Raw genomic sequence first — 18,071 nt, forward strand, 5'->3', positions numbered from 1 at the left:
AATTGCAGAACCAATAAAAATATGACCCGTGTCAAGAACATTAATTAGAAGTGACAACTGGAGAGTCGATTCTGTCATAGCATTAATGGTGACAAAAATTCCTGCTTTAAAGAAATTCCACTTTCCAAATATTCAATCGATGGATAAATGGCAAGTGGGGGGACTATCTGTATTGGAAAAAATTGAGTTTACATATAAAGATGATGTGTCATGAGACGTGGATCAATCAAAGAATTATGATTAGCAAAGAGGTACGAGTTGCAACAGGCACGAGCAGAGGCATGAAAAGAGGCACGGGCAGCTATGCGGAAGATTCAACGCCTGTACCTATTTAAGTCCAAGAATTAAAGAGAATAAACCTGACAGTACAAAGGAGTACAGATACAGTACTTAATGAGCTTTTAATATTAAAAACGTTAGAGAATCTATAATGATTATGTAACGTAGCATTTAATGCCTTTAAATTGCCCATAATAGCCTTATTATGACAAAGGGAAAACGCATATCTCTCAAATAGCTATAAAAGGGAGATAACTGATCAATTGTAAGGACACGAAACACCATCTGAATATACTTTGGTTTACTTGTTTTTCTTGATTATATTCTTGCCATCCAAATTGCTTTCTTTTATACACTCTTTCGATTATCAGTAACCCGCGTTCTTCTAAATTATAGCTTTAATCGAAATTCCATTTTTTGGTTAAACATTAGTGACTTTGTTGTTACAAACGAAAGAAAAGTGACTTTAGGAGATAATTTGGGATACGTCAGTGACCATTTGAGTAATCGACTCGAGAAAAAACTCGATCGACTAACAGAAACACTCAACACGAGTCTCGAAAATTTTAACAAAGATTTTTCTTAAATTTTGCAAGTATAATACTTACTACTTTATTCAATTAAAATTATTAAATTCTAAATAAAACATTATACACATTCAAATATTCAGAAGATAAAAATCTTAATTATTTATTTAAGTTAAAATTTACTCGTTATTCAAATTCAAATATCTTAATGTTAAAAGCTAATCTCAATTAGGCAATTGTACAATTTTTTTTTTCTTCTGAAAAGAAGGTCAATACTTACAGCTTGTTTGGAGGGTTGTTACCCATTGTATTGTATTGTATTATTTTTTCGGAACAATGTTTGTTTTGATTATTTAGTTAAAATTGGTTGTATTGTATTGTTAAAACCATTGTTCCGGAACAATGAAAAGTCCCATTTTTTGAAACAACCGATTTGGTGTGGTGGGATTGTTTCCTATTTTTCTTTCTAATAATGCCCTAACTTATTACTTTATTATTCTATTTTACCCTTTATCTTTTTTTATTTTAAATAATAGCAACGTCTCTTTCTCATATAATTCTATAATAGAATTCTACGTGAAGTGTAATAACATATATAAATTCTCAAAGACAACATCCCAACTATAACCTATATAATAACCTACATACGTGAAAAACTCGTTTTGTTCTTCTGTCGCTTCTCCATACTCTTTAGGTAAAAGTTTTGTTTTACTTTTGTCTCAATGGAGTCTGCTTAACATTTTTATGATCTAATTATGAATATAGTGTACTTATTATTATTTTTAATATTAGTAAATTGTTCAACTAATTTCGATAGAATTCGCATGAATTTGTTTGCTTAATTTATACATAATTAGTGATAAATTAGTAGAAAGGGGTTTTCTTAAATAATTTTTTATGATTAATTCTTGATAAATTAAATATTTAAAACAATTGAGGGTATTTTAGTAAACTTATCAGTTACAACATAGTGCGATACGGTCAAACCAAACAACAAACAATATAATATATCCAAATATTATATTTATAAAACGATATAATACGATATAATACAATACAGTACAATACGATATATTATAAAACGATAGGAATATTGATCCAAACAGAGTGTTAGACAACCGCTACCTCTTGGCCTCACGTTTGTGCTTCTATTATGCACGACAGCTCAAATATATTGAGGTCCACCCCACAGCTCTCACTTGAAGATTCTCTCCCTATTTTTTAAGTTTAGCACATGCCTGATTCTCACTTAGCACTGCTCTAAACATACTTTTCCGTTAATAATTGCATACGTACACATAGTGTAGCGTGTATCTGCGTGCTTTTGACGCTGGATTAGAGAGAGAAAGTTCTGTAGATCTCTCTCTTTTCTGTCGGCATTTTCAATCGGAAAAAACAAATGGCCGACGAACCTTCTATCACGCGCTGGTCATTTGAGGTACTCGAACTCGCCGAAGAACAACTCTTAATTCTGAAGCTTAATTCGTGCTTGTTTCGTTGATAGTTGTTGAACTTAGAGTGAAGTTCGAGTGTGCTTCGCATTGTTTAATTTCTTGCATGTAGTGATAATTGCGTTTGTTTTACTTTTGAGCTGTTGAATCAGTGAAGAAATGTTGTGAATTTGACTTTTTTTGGTTTTAATTTGATTTTTTTTGGTTACACGCTGTGTCACTTCTGGATTATTCCGGAAATTTTGGAAAGGAAACTAAAACAAAGTTCAGACAAAGTTCCGAATTTTTACTTTTTTGGTTGAATTTTGACTTTTTTCAGTTTTAATTTGATTGTGCCACATCTGATTATTCGAAAATTTTGGAAATGAAACTAAAATAAAGTTCAGAAACTAGGAGTTTTATTTTGGACTATTTAATTGGTGAGAAAATGTTGCTAGGAGGACATTAGAGGGATATGAGTTGTTCTGGTTAAGTTTTGATATGATTTTCGCTTTGTATATTCTAGTCCTGTGTAGAATGAAACGGGAACCATGTTTCAATAATCAATAGGAATAATTGTTAGCTTAGTTGATGTAAAGCGTTCTTAGCAGTGTAAGAAAGAAAAAAGACTTTTGAAATATGGAGTCTTAAACAAGTCATAGTTTTGTGTTACTATAAATCATCTCATTAGGGGTTAGAAGAAAATTTTAAAGTTAAATTGTTTCTAAAATAGAGTTGTGTCATCCTTTTTGAGAGAAAATAAAAAGGAAATAACATCACATAAATTCGACGGAGGGAGTGCTAAAAATCTTGAGAAGACATTTTGTAATGCCTTCATTAGAAGATAGAGAACTTAAAAGTATATGTTCGACATTGTGTACATTCGTACAGGTAGTGATAATTGTTTGTTTGAGCTGTTTATTGCTGAAAAGAATGTGGGACATTGGGATGCATGACTGTTGTTATTCGTTAATTTGAACAGCTTAGGTCTTGGTTTGTTTCTCACTCATTCATAACATTCTGGTCTTCCAAACAATTTGGTAGTATTTTTTCCAATCCACCTAAGCCCTGGTGGGCAGAGTTACCCGGTACACTGTGTTAGTGGGAGGTAGCATGTAGCCGGAGGAATAGTTGATACAAATGTTATCAGTTTTAGGAAAATTGGTGTGAAGTTCAAAAGAGTGAACCTGAATAATTCATTTTTCTTTCTGTAAATGAGTGAACCTCAGTAATTTGTTATACCTAATTGAAAGTGCTGAATGATTTCGTAAGCTTAGATGTTGTCTCTTGATGAAATTGATAAATTTCAATTTTCAATTAGGAAGCATTATATAAGATACTTTGCTTTGTTGTCATATTCAGGACTTCAAGTTGTGTTATGATGCTAAGTTTGGTAGGAAGAAAGATTCTGCTGCAGAGGATGCAGCTGATAATGGTGAAGCTGTATATAATGGAAATTCTTCGACTGTGACATCAAATGGAAATGGACATGTAAAGAAGACCTCAGATTTGTCCATCTATGAGCAGTACAATCAGGTGTTTTTCTAATACTGATCACATAATCCTACACTTGGTGCATTGTTATCTGTCTGACATGCTTAACCGGTTTGTCTTGGTTTAGGCAAATAATGGGAGCTCAGCGCACTCTAATGGAGTTTTATCTGCCGGAGGGGATAGAAAACCGTATGATTCGCAAAATTATGACCTTAATTATTTTGTGTTTGGTTGCTGGTGTTCAATACTGCACTACTATCTTCAATTAGAAACATGTATACTGTGCATGTTACCACTGAAATATTTGCTTTCCAATAACTATTTGACATACTCATTGTTGAAGATAAAACAACTATTAACTTCTGGAGCATCATTCTCTTCCCTGGTTTAACAGATTTTGATACTTGCTTTTCAGGCAGAGATCTCTGCTTCCTCCTTTTGAGTCAGCAGAAATGCGTGCTTTAGGAGAAAGCTTAATTAGGTAAGTGACTGATAATGACCTGAACCTCTTGCTGTTAATTGAACCTCATTTTCCATCTTGCTCACATATTTTCCCAAATTTCTCTTTTTTCTTACCTTATCAGGGATATTATTCGTGGCAGCCCTGATGTTAAGTGGGAGAGCATAAAGGGGTTGGAGAATGCCAAACGTCTACTTAAAGAGGCTGTTGTCATGCCAATAAAATATCCAAAGTAGGTTTTATAAACGAACGCTTATCTATGTGCTACTATCGCCCAAGTGGAATACACACAGATTCTAATTTTGTGGTACAAACCTAAAGAATGAATTTTTGTCTCTGCAGTATACCCAACAATATTTTTCTGGGATTTTTGCTTCTTAACTTTTTTCCCTGAACTACTTCCTTAGGAGATCAAAAAAGAGACTGGAGTCCTCATAACTGAGACAGGTTCTCTGTTTTTTAGGTACTTTACGGGTCTTCTTTCTCCATGGAAAGGTATCCTCCTTTTTGGCCCACCAGGAACAGGAAAGGTTTGTAATCACTTTTTCTTCTGCTTGATATGCTATTGAAATTAAATGTTGTGTCCTGCTTTTGTGATTTTGATTTTCACTCTCTTTTTTTACAATTTCTACTGTTTATTTCCGATCTTTGGTACTATTATTGTGTGATATGTCCACTCTTTGTATGCATCTCATGTTGGTATGTGTATATTAAAAATTTCAGTAACATGATATGGCAGATGGACCGAAATGAAGGATTATTAACTAACTTGTTATCTTATTCCATATTCATGTTGATTTTCTAGACCATGCTAGCAAAGGCTGTTGCTACAGAATGCAACACCACTTTCTTCAACATCTCAGCATCATCAGTCGTCAGCAAATGGCGTGGTAAGAACTAGCTTTGTGATTTACTAATATGCTTTTACCAATTTTCCAAGTTGGACAATCTGATTTGTCTGGCAAAGCTATGCATATAACAATTGAAAATCTATACTGCTTTAACATCGACTGAAAAGAAAAGTGGGGCAAATATTGGAAAAATTCAAGCATTTAGATATTGGGAAAAGTAAATGCAACTCAATAGTGCTTTGAGTTATATGATATTAGAAAAGAAATGAGGAAAAAACTGATATAACCATCCTATTAAAGGAAAAAGGAAAATATTAGACTTCTAGTAGAAAATATTGTATTCAATTTTAAGTGAGGGAACTACCATAATATAAAATTTTAAGCTTGGCAATAAGTTAGCTGTAATTTCTATTTTATTGCTTACTTTCCCCTGAAAGTTGCACAATATTTTGGAATGAGATGGAAACTATGAACATGGTAGGGCTCACGGTTTATTTGTAGAACAAGGTAGGTATACCGGGGTCACAGGAAATAAGGAACTCTGATAAGTTATGTCTTAAATAATGTCAAATGCATGTTCTGATGTAGCTTGTTACCTAGTATAAATGAAGTTATGTTGCAGTAGTTAGTGATATAAGAAAAGCTTTGTGTTCCTACACGGAGGCGTCAACTGCTCTCATCTGTTTTCAACCTTGACGGGAATTGGCATCTCACGGGGTGGTCTCATAATGCAAAACCTGTATATGGTTGGGACCAGGGGTTCCTATCGTTCAGCTTCTGTACAAAACAGTTATGATGTCGGTTTTTACTGGTAAACCTGTTTGTTTATCTGTTGTAATATAAAGAAATACATAATTAGAGGTAGCTTAATCATGTTTATCGAATTTTATATGAGAAAAGACATAAATTGCCCATTAAACTTGTTCAAAAGAATCATTTATACACTTAAACTTTATGGGTAATCTAACACCCCACTATTCTAGTTCGAAGTGAATTTATTTCCTCCCTAAAAGCTAACTTGGCAAAGAATGTGTTATCAAATTCTTACATGCGTGTGAAAAGAAAGAAAAAAGTTAAAAACTGACTTAACTATACACGTGTCATTTGTGCCTGGATGTTGCCAACTAATTAGACTTAGTTATTTATTTTTGATATCTTTTTCATTTTTCATTTCTTATTCTTTACTCTTTTCTTTCTTTTTCTTTCTCATTCTTTTTCTCTTCTCCTTAATTGTCTTCCCATGTTCGTGGTCATCTTCAATGGCAAACCAAATCATTATTGTCCGATCAAGATTTGGCCGGTGTTCGGCCGGAAAATCGTCGTCACCACTAAAATTCTTATTGTCCCTCACCAGAAAACCCACCTGGAACGACCTTCTTCGCCATCAATGAATCAAGGACCATGTTACTAAAAATCGATTGGATTCCAACAAAATCTCTGTTTTTATTCAATTTATCGAACAACGTAATATCATCATTGGGCTTATAGCAAGGATGTCTCTATGCCGTTTGAAATAAACTTAATGAAGCATCGCTATCTTTCATAACTTATATTTCTACTAAATATAAGTCATATTTAGTAGAAATTGGAGCTTATCCAATATGGTCTTCTTCCGAAAACTGTAGTACCTACAAAGAAAGTATCTTTTGCATTGAAATTAATTAACCCAAACCTGTTCTGATTCGCAATGTAAAATCAATGAAAATTTGATAAATATGGACTAAGTTCTTGGACCACCCATCGTTATCCAAGGAAGAGGATTTCGCATGAGAGAGGTCGTAGGTCTATGATGTTTAGTGTAGAAAGGAAGAAAGAGATGATAGAAGGAAGAAGTGAACGAAAGGATAAGTGGATTTTTTTTGTTGGGGGGTGGGGGGGGGGGTGGGGTTCTATTGAAACTGAAAAAAGAAGAAAAATGGAAAACAAATGTAAAAAAGCAACGTGCCAGCGCGTGTAAAACACAGTTTGGACTGAATCTAGTTGTAATAGTTTACGGGGTAGATAATTTCGCTTCAAATTAGAATGGTGGGGTGTTAGATCACCCGTAAAGTTTAGGTGTGTAAATGACTTTTCTATACAAGTTTCATGGGCAGTTTATGCCTTTTCTCAATTTTATATAGTCGGAGTCGAGGGAGATCATCCCGAAGGTATCTCATCTGCTACTAGTTTAATAAGTTAAATGAGTTCAAGAAAAATTAATTTGTTCTATATCCTTTGAAAATCTCCACTATGATACAGGTGATTCAGAGAAATTGATAAAAGTGTTATTCGACCTGGCAAGGCATCATGCACCTTCAACGATATTTCTGGATGAAATTGATGCAATCATTAGCCAACGTGGTGAAGCACGTAGTGAGCATGAATCTAGTAGGCGTTTAAAGACGGAATTGCTCATACAGGTGATACTTGACTTTCGAAAGTGCATTGAGGACATGCAAAAGTCCAATTTACTTGCCCCAGGTGTATCATTGTCCTTGTTAGCAGTGAGCACACTGCCAAAATTTACAACAATCAAAAGCCAATTACTAACCCTAGAAGATGATGGCCACTTTGTCTTTTTCTTCTTCTTTGTGTGATGGGGGTACACGAGGTTATAGCACTCCATGAAATGCTTCAAATACATTCCTCAAGATAGATGAATCTAAGAGATTGCATCTTACATAATCTTATCCTTTTATCATGAGATGTAAGGTACCTGAAGCTAAACCCCGTTTGAATGTCAGCAAATTACAAGAATTCGGTTGGTTTTCCCACCCTATTGAAGTAGTGAGCTTAGTTTTGGACTCTGACAATACTTTGCTCCTGTATGATCTCCATGTTCCATTATTAGGGTCACTCAATCATGTGGTGCTATTATGGTACATTGTTATTTTAAGATTACTCAAGGAAATAGAGTAATTTAGGAACTAAAAGGAGAGGGCTACCTGTAAAGAGGATGTGAGAATGTGTGATATCAGCAAAATCGGACTAAACATTTGTTCCCATCATCAGTAATAACCAATAGTCATGCAAAGACTAGGACAAAAAGTTCTGAAGCAAATAAACCATGCTTAATTTATCTCCCGGCCCCCCACCCAAAAAGGAGGAAAGGAAAGAAATTCAAACCATACCTCCTCCTAAAAAAAAAAAACAAAGAGAAGAGAGACAATCAAACCATACCTATATGTAAGCTTAGAATGTCTTCAGATAGTGATTTGTCTTCTATGTTACTACGGGCCCTAACAAAAAAATTGTTTGCTTATAGCCATACTTTTCTCGAAATTATTAATTTGAATTTGGTTGCAGATGGATGGTTTAATGCGGACAAATGAACTTGTTTTTGTTCTGGCAGCAACAAATCTTCCCTGGGAACTAGATGCAGCTATGCTCCGGCGTCTTGAGAAGCGGGTACTCTTTCAAATCACCTGAAACATATTATGCTTGATAATGAGACCATCGGTCAAATGAAAAAGAATAAGAGCAATAAGACAAATTTTAACTGAATTTTAGCTTTAGCAAGTCTTCTGTTTCAAGACCACCTAGTACATTGGGGTCAAACATGTGAAATTTGAGGCTAATGTAAATTTTTTTACCTAGTAAGTTGGTATTGAACATGCCAAATTTGGAGGCAATGGAAGCTTTTATAGTGGTAAGAGCTTTGAGTCTTTAACTAGAGGATGGTGGTTTGAGTCCCATCTAATTTGTTTGTTAATCTTTTAAATGTTATCTGGTATTTGGTCCAGTCGAATGTTGGTTCAGTTGCTGGTCTCATTGTGAATCAATATTTTTATTTTTAATCGGGTAATAACCTCCTTCCTTATATTTGTACATTTTATTAAGGGGTTGGTCAGTGATGGGAAGGTATTCTTTTAGTTATCTCTCTCTGAACACATGTTAGATATCTCCTTAAAGTAAGGAAAAGAATGAAACATGTGAAAAACAAATTCATGTGATTTTATTTATTCTTATCCACCACAATGTCAAATCCTATCTGACAAGTAACCTCAGCTTGCCAAAACTATCAGTTACTTACCTTCTGACTGTAATTTTAGATTCTTGTGCCTCTACCAGAGCCAGAAGCAAGGAGGGCTATGTTTGAGGAATTACTATCATCGGCGCGTGAAGAGGAGACTCTACCCTATGACTTATTGGTAGAAAAGACACAAAGTTTTTCAGGTTCTGATATCCGGTTATTGTGCAAGGAGGCTGCAATGCAACCATTGAGACGCCTAATAGCACAACTGGAAGATAAACAAGAAGTGCTGCCCGAGGATGGTATGCCATGTTTACATACATCGTGCCTGCATTGATCTTTTAATATTTGCCACCTACTCCCTCCATCCCAATTTATGTTGCAGTATTTGACTCGGCACGGAGTTTAAGAAAGAAAGGAAGACTTTTAAAACTCGTGGTCTAAAATAAGCCATAGATATTTGTGTGACTATAAATCATCTCATTAAGGGTAAAGTAGTAAGTTTAAAGTTAAGTTATTTCTAAGTAAGGAAAGTATCACATTCTATTTGGGACAGACTAAAAAGGTAAGGACGACACATAAATTAGGACAGAGGTAGTACATACTATGGATTTGGTGATTCTTTATTGACATATCAACCCGACTTTGATTCATGCTTCCAACAAATTCTCAAATAAGACTATTAGATTTCCTTTAGCTCATGGCCTGATAGAGAAATATGTGGTCTGGTCGAAACGTAAATCTCATACCTTCATGAAACTCTTTCTAGAGTCAATGTTACAAAGAGTAGTGCATCTCTCCTTGTTTCAGTTGTCTTCTACATTCTATCATCTTTGATGGTCAGAACTCAGAACTCTTCATGTATCTGCCTTCTTTTATGAGTTCTGACTTTTGATTGTGGTCATGTGGTGCTCCATGTCCAGAGGATAAAAACTCATCTCTATATTATTTATGTTAAATATTGCGCAAATGTTTTTTATGAAACTATTTCTGGATACTTGAGCATTTCCTATGCACACAGCACAGCACAGATGCAAATACATGTGATAATAGTCTTCTAGAAGTCAACATCAAATTAGAGATCATAAAGGTTAACTTTTTACTGCAACCATCATGTCTAAATATCACTATACTGTAAGTCATGCATTACTCTTAAAAAGATTTTCTATTGAGCCACGTCCTTGAAAGGTTTCAGGAAGACACATTAGTAGTCTGTGAAAAAAACTTCATTTTGGGATTACAACATGCGAAATCTGTAACATCACTTTACTACAATTTGTGGAGGTTTAAATGGTTTGCTGAGATCCTATTCATGATTATTTAGCTTGAGCTTCAGGCATTATACTGAAATCTGCATTCTTCTGCAGAATTGCCGAAGGTTGGACAGATTACAGAGAGAGATATCCAGATGGCCTTGAAAAACACAAGACCATCCGCTCATCTCCATGCACATAGGTATGACAAGTTCAATTCTGATTATGGCAGCCAAGTACTCCAGTGAAAGCACACTATCATTGATTATCGTTGGCCGTTTTTAGTCATAATCTTTCTTATTTCGTTTTACCAACTCATGTCATGTGCAACTCATGGTGTTGTTCCTTTTACTTGTTATTAGTGAATTTGTCGTTTTTGTATAATTTATGAAACTTGTGCTGCTTTGGTCATTTAGACTGCGTTCCTTTTACTCCTGATGCGTGGTTTCACGTTTCTTTTTAAGCACACTATAATGTTTGTTCCTAGAGGAGAATTTAGAGTCTCAGCTTTCCTTATTGATTAAAAAGGAGCACCTCATCTTTGTGAAAAGGCAAGGCGGTCCCTGCTATTACCACGAATATACTCCCTCTATTCACTTTTACTTGTTCACTATGGATTTTGCACACCCCTTAAGAATAATAAATAAAGTGCATAATTTACCATGATACCCATATTAATTGATGCATTTTTTAATGAATTTGAGAAAATGATTTGAAAAGAGTAATTGATATTATGGGTATAACAAGAAAAAAGAAATTGTCAGTCTTGATATACTAAAAGTGACAAGTAAAAGTAAAAATCTATTTTTAGAATGGTAGACAAGTAAAAGTGAACAGAGGGAGTATATTGCAATAAGCATTTCCGAGTAAATTGTCCAGGAGTATTCTTTTATTTTTGTTAATTATGTTTATGTAAAAATAAATAATAAATAAATGTATCTGTTGCACACGAGAAATGTAAATAAATCTAACCTAGAGCCGTTGTCATTTTTACTGGCGAAAATTATGTTGACTAGATGAAAAGTGAACGGTGTATGGAGCTTTGTCCAAATTGACTAGTATCTTTATTGGTAGGACGAAGGCCGTTAAAATTGGCGATTTATCTACTTCCCTGAAGGGCTAAAATGTTTTGAAGTATCTACTGTTAATGAATTTGAAAGGGCAAGATCGTTTTTGGTTTGGTGTTTATTAATAGTAAGACTTAAACAAGAAAAAAGAAGAAAATTTCTGGCAGGAGTTGTTCTACTGCTAGTATTCTGCCAGCCACCATTGTTTTTCCTCTTCAATTACCGCGAAAGCAGCAAGTATTTCTTTGCACATTGGAAGGCTTGAACTCTTCTTTTTTCTTTTTATCAATTATATGATTGTTTTTTTATTTCTTTAGTAAATATTGATTGTATCTATTAATTAAAATATTTTTAATAGCTAAATTTCTAATTTTTATTTTATCTTTTCATACTGTTGGTTCCATGCTCTACCACATGCTTACAATATAATTACCAGTACATCATCGGATGGTTAAAAAATGGTTGAAAAAAGAAACTCAAAACCAAAAAATGCAGTAAACTAGGTAAATTAAATAGTGTATCAGTTTTGTTTATTTGAATTTATCTAAATACTAAATATTATTCGTCCTGCCGCAAAAGGATAGTGGACATATGTTTGGAGGAGACATCTACCAAAAAATACAATAGAAGTTTTATTACCTAAAGAAATCGAAGATAATAATATTTAATTAAATAAAATAGTTGATAATACTATATTAAAGATTAAAAAAAATGGTGCCGTATGGAAGGGACACATACCCGACACAGGCAGTAGAATTGGTAACTCATTTCTATTGAAAATAATAATAATATTCAACAAAATTAAACAATCGATGAAATTGTAATGAAGAGAAAAAACAATGATGCCCATTTCAGTTTGGCCAGTTTCTTGGATGCCCAAATAATTGTTTTTTCTTCTAAAAAAGTACTTTTTTGGAAATTTAAGGTTGGTCAAGATGAAAAAATATTTTTGAGCAGTAGCAGAAACAATTTTTTTGCTTTTGGGAAGAAGCTAAAAATTCTAGCTTCCTCCCATAAGCAAAAGCAGAAAATTAGTTTTTTAAGACAAAAATTCCTTATCATTAAGTTATACTTTCTGAATTATCCCTTAGCCGTATTCTTCTTCTTCTCCTACTCTTTTTTGGAATAGTATCTCTACTATAACTAGATCTTTTTCTCAATGCAACTTCTTCTTGTCAATTGTCATCCACTCTTATTCCTCTCTTTTTTTGTGTATTGATAAAATTCAGCCTTACCACATACCACAGTAAAATAGTGACACTTCATGGAAGTGAGTCCAAAACCATGAGCATGAAGGTCAAAATATTCAAGCATAGAGGCTGTGATCGGAACCGCCTCTTCAACTCGAAACAAGAGCAGCCGGAGGAGCGCGTGTTCGAAGCATGTCAAATGCTTTCGGTATCAAATTCAACTCTACTTGAATCCTTTATGAGATCGTGGTCACCATCTGTTATGCAACCATAGTGATCGTTGGAGAGGATCTCGCCGCCCCACTAACCGCAAACCTTGGCGTACAGGCTGGGAACTCGAAACAACCTCATCCCCTCTAAGCTATAAATACCATCTTCTATTCATTTGTAATGGACATCTAATAATATATAACACTTTATGATCATTCATTGAGTCCTTATTCTGTTCGTTAGCAAGATTATCTTTCTCTGTTATTCCATTTCGACACAGCCGTTTCAGAGACCAACGATCAATAAAACTTCTTTTATCTTAACTTTCATTCTACTTAGTGTTATTATCCTTAGATTTACTATATGCACTTCGGATTAACCTGTTTGCAAGTGGCTTTAAAATACAAAATCAATTATTTATTCTAAAACTAATTTTTCGGTTAAACAGTTTGGCGGCTGATGTGAGGCCCTGGCAATTGAGTGTTTGATCTAAAGTCACACAGATGTTTTTTAAGTTTTCTGTTATTCTCACGTGTAGATTATTTATTCCAGGGAATACCCTGTTTGGGATCAACAACCAACCAATGTTTGAGAACAAACTTTGGGACCATGGGCTCCAAACGATCAATCAACCAGGACCTCGTTATTTCGTTCGAGGAAAATCTCCCCTGCAAGATCTACTAGTAAGGGGTAATGAATGACAAGGGTTGGAGAAGACGGTGAAAGAATTATGACGTAGAAGCAGCAGCTAAATGCCCAAATCGGATAGGTATTGAGGGCCCTGGCAAGTGGTGCAACAATGGCAATGCCAATCCCATCTCTGAGGGTGCATGTCGACATGTAGACTCACAACTTTAAATTGATAAATACGGAGCAGGGGGCTCCCAGATGATACTAAGTCCAGGGTTCGGGCACGTTCGAAAATGCTGAGTAATAGAATTTAATTCTTACCTTAGAACAATAGGTCAAGGAATAGAGCGAGACGATCTAACAGATCCACGGAGTTTGACTTTTTATCAATGGAATCGATATTAATAAATACTCTCAGCAGTCGTGAAAGCCGAGTGCAGCCCTGCTCTCAATTTTGAAGAAGTTTAAAATGTCAGACATCCTAAAATATGACGGAACCTGGGACCTGCGTGATCATGTCATGGCTTATACAACTGGAATCAAAGGGAACGAAGGAAGAAATCGAGTATGTACTCGTCAAGTAGTTCACAGAAACCCTGACCAAAGGAGCTCTAACTTGATACTCTCACTTACCAGAAAACTCAATTAATTTTTGGCTGAACTTGTAGATACTTTTATCAAAGTATATTGCGAAACACAAAAAGGTGGAGAGACAAATGAAGGACATTTTAAAAATCCAACAAGGAGACATATAGTATCTTCGGGACTTCAATGCAGGGGCGGCTCAAGAAGATTGGTGGCCTAAAGCCAATTTTTAATCTGGGGCCTTTTAGAAGAAAAACAATTCATGTATATTTTTAATAGAAGTCTATTTTTCTAGCTTTTTAAAATGTAAAGTTGTTAATAGTTTCTTTTATAAATAATTTAATCTCTTCTAAGATATTGTTGATCTTAGATATAGAATCAGATTCAATAAGTTGATAATTTGATATCGAAATAGTTTTTGATATTCTAATATACTTGTTGAAACGCTTGAAACTTGAGGGGAAAAAAGGAAAAAAAGAATGCGCAATATAGTTTTATTGAACAGTACTCTCCACCTCTTGTTTTTTATAGGAAAAAACCAAACTCTTTTCTTTCTAAAGAGAACAATATAACTTATCGAAAACTTAAGCTTTTTTGAAGAAACCAAGAAAGAGAATATAAGAATGTAGTACCCATTTTCTGATGAGAAAGATAAAAAATAATACTTGGACTATTGAAGATACCAAAAAACGGATTCTAAAAGTTTATTACACGTTTTAGTGAGAAATGTAAAAGCAGAATAATAATATAGGCACCTCACTAATGATGTCAATCATAAAATTTAAATAATGAAAAGTTTTATATTCGCGACAAGGGTTTAGGGGGAGTGATTCTCTTTCTCCATTTGCTCAAACGGTTACATCAATACTAACTTAAAAGTTATCTTTACCTTTAATAAAATATTTTACTTTTTTTATTTTAAAATACCCAATATATTTAGACCCTACATGTAAAGATTGTTGTGAGATGTATATAAGATCCAACTTACTTTAATAAGATATTTTCGGTTCGAGTCCTGTGGTTGAAAAATCCTGTTAAAATGTGTTCGCTCTTTTACTAGGCCTTACACGGTATAAATCTAGATTAGTCGGGATCTCAATACAAATATGAGTAGAAAACAAAAAGAAAAATTTGGGGCCCCTAAAATTTGGAAGCCTTAAGCCTTTGCTTTAGTGGCTTGACCCTTGGGCCGCCCCTGCTTCAATGGTCGATTCTAGAGAAAAAGGATACTACTCCCCACCGTGCTAGACAACTAGGCAGCCACAACCTTCCCAAGAAACCTGAATGACAATAGTTAGGAAGCTACGACAACCTTCGTGAGTTTCCAGTCAAAATATGGAATGATGTGTATCATAGATACATCACAAAGCTCTGAATAGAAAAATATATCTCAATACTCCTGAAATTTGAAAATAAGGAGACGAAGGGATACGGCCATCAATCGAATAATCGGCAGGCGAGAAGATCCCAGACATCTAGACTCCAAACTCTGGTACAAGCCCTATTTGGGCCCCTGCGTCGAGAAAATACCGTAGGGCACATGCCAAGTCATGTCGACAAAGGCCCTGGACGAGGAAATAATATTGCACCACACCAAGCGGGGAAAGAACCGGAAGAACCAAAGATCAGTGACTATCACCACATGCCAAAGCTAGGAGACTACAACTTCAATGTCAATACCTCAGAGTTGGTGGCTGTACTCAAAGATATAGAAAACAAAATGAGATAGCAAAAAGAAATAAGGACGGATCCAAGCAAACATAGTCAGAAAATCTGGTGCAAATTAATAATTATGGTCACAAGACCACCGACTATAGAGTGCTTCAAAACGAAGTAGACTATCTTCTCAAACAAGGGTATTTTACTGAACTCTTTAGCGAAAAGGAAAAATAATAGTATATGAAGAAGAGAGGTACGGAGGAGCCACCACAGGTCCCATCGCCAAAGAGAGTAGTCAACATCATACTCGGGGGAGAAAAAGTGAACATGGTTACTTTTGCAGCAGCAAAGAAGTTTTCAAAGGTGTTTATCTCGTATGAAAAGCGTACTCGACAGACGCTATATCGAGAAAGCATAATTTTCGATGACGAAGACATGGATGGATTGACACTACCCCACAACAATGCCATGATAATAACTCTACATATTCTAGACACTAACATTAGACGAGTTTTGATTGATCTAGGCTTCTCGACAAATATAATCCAATTGGGGGTGGTCAAAGAAATGCAGCTCATGGACCAAATCATCTCGAAAGAATGGCTGGTCTCCAGGTTCAATAACGCTAGCGAGATGACCTGAGAAAAAGTGATCTTGACAACCTTTGCAGAGGAGGTGGTCAAAGAAATCCCATTCCAAGTCGTTGTTGGAGACATGGCCTACAATGCCATTCTAGGGAGACCATGAATTCACAAAATAGATATAGTCCCATCAATGATACACTAAGTTATTAAGTTCCCATAAAAGTGGGGAATCCGAGAAATTTGAGTGGAACAAAGAGCATCCGGTGAGATCAACTCAATTGCAACTACAAGCAGCCTCCCCAAAGACGAGCCGACCAAATAACAACCAAGGTAGCCTGAATCCCAAAGCATTGAGGCACTGCCTACGGAAGGTAAGTCTAGTGATTCCGAACTTGAAATAAAAATACTTTTGGATAATATTGTTAAACCAGAAGAGGCTGATGCCTCCAAATTGACTGTTGTGGAACTAGAAGAAGCAAACCTCTTTATCGACTTCCTAGAAAGGAAGGTGTATATGAGTTTGGGACTCAGTCCCCAGCTAAAATACAAGTTAATTAAAGTTTTATGCACTAATGCAGATTGTTTTGCTTGGTCACATGTCGACATGATAGGGATTCACTCAGAAGTAAATGACTCATAAGCTCAACATAGATCCCAATTATCGGCTAATCAAGCAGATAAAATGGAAGCAAGGTCGTACTGGAACGAAGTCATTAACAACAAAATCTCCAAACTATTAAAGAGCAATTCAATAAGAGAAGTCAAGTATCCGACATGGTTGAAAAACGCCGTTGTCGTATCAAAGAAGAACGACAAATGGAGAGTGCGTATCGACTTCACTGATTTAAACAAAGCATGCCCTAAAGATTCTTTTTCTTTGCCCCATATTGATCAACTTATAGAAGCTACTGCTGGCCACGAACTACTGAGCTTTTTGGACGTCTACTCCTTGTCGCGCCCCCTTTTTCTCTCTTTGCATCGGAAAATCGGGTTTATGATATTTTGGGCATAGGACAACTCATTCCTTTTGGGAATTGGGTTTTGCATTTGAAGAGTCGCCACCTAATGATTTAAGGTGCATTATGACACCTATAAGGTTCACTTCTAAGTTTGTTTGATAACCAGAGATAGGGTAAGGGCTTGAAATTATCCTAAGGGGAAGGTGTTAGGCACCCCTCAGGATCCACTAGTGTGGTTTCCGGCCAGACAGCTTTTGTGAATTTGTGCAATTTAGCAAATAGACAAGTATAGGCTCAAATAGTAGGGGATTTAAGTTTAAACACATAAAAGTTCGAAAGAGCAATTATTAAAAGGCGGATTTTGAAAAGAAGTGGCAAATGAAAAGAAAAGGGTCCTAGGTTTATTTATAATATGGATCACATCAATGCAATACCCGGTAATCACTCCTCAAAAGAGGGGCTACATGTGGTATTAGCGCACCGGTCATCATATCCATATCTACCCTTCCCATTCTGTTGAGGTATTAAAGCGCGGATTGGTCTCGACCACTGTTGCATGCTATTACCCGTCCCATTCCTATCAGTCCCGGAGGAATTAGGACTACTATTCCTAAAGGGGAGGGATATTAGGCTGACTTTTATGTTTCAAAAGGTGAAAAAGCTAAGGCGACATACAAAAACACATAGGACTGCACATAACGAGGAAACATGTAAACAACTAAAAGGCTCATGTATACCTCCTCAAGCAAAGCACATAAATAACATGACTTAAATACAGTCAGGGTCTGAATCTAAAGTACTAAGGCAAGGGGAGTTTTAATTGTTGAGGCAGACCAGTTTATTACATAACTCAGATAAGAAGTTCGAATCAGGCCTGCGTGCTGGTTGTAGCAGTTACTAATTAACAAGGACGGGTTCAGTTTTATTTGTTGTCACCTAAG

At 35.4% G+C, this 18,071-nt stretch overlaps 1 protein-coding gene across 1 annotated transcript; it reads left to right on the forward strand.

Moving 5' to 3' along the window:
* LOC109205952 (katanin p60 ATPase-containing subunit A-like 2) lies at positions 1,984-10,717 on the forward strand. The gene is made up of 11 exons (XM_019368722.1): positions 1,984-2,244; positions 3,599-3,772; positions 3,858-3,919; positions 4,146-4,211; positions 4,315-4,422; positions 4,654-4,720; positions 4,996-5,080; positions 7,280-7,440; positions 8,327-8,428; positions 9,073-9,295; positions 10,361-10,717. The coding sequence occupies exons 1-11, from the start codon at positions 2,206-2,208 to the stop codon at positions 10,492-10,494; spliced, it is 1,221 nt and encodes a 406-aa protein (XP_019224267.1). The 5' UTR covers positions 1,984-2,205; the 3' UTR covers positions 10,495-10,717.

The sequence above is a fragment of the Nicotiana attenuata genome, chromosome 2, assembly GCF_001879085.1.
Source record: "Nicotiana attenuata strain UT chromosome 2, NIATTr2, whole genome shotgun sequence".
NCBI lineage: Eukaryota > Viridiplantae > Streptophyta > Magnoliopsida > Solanales > Solanaceae > Nicotiana > Nicotiana attenuata.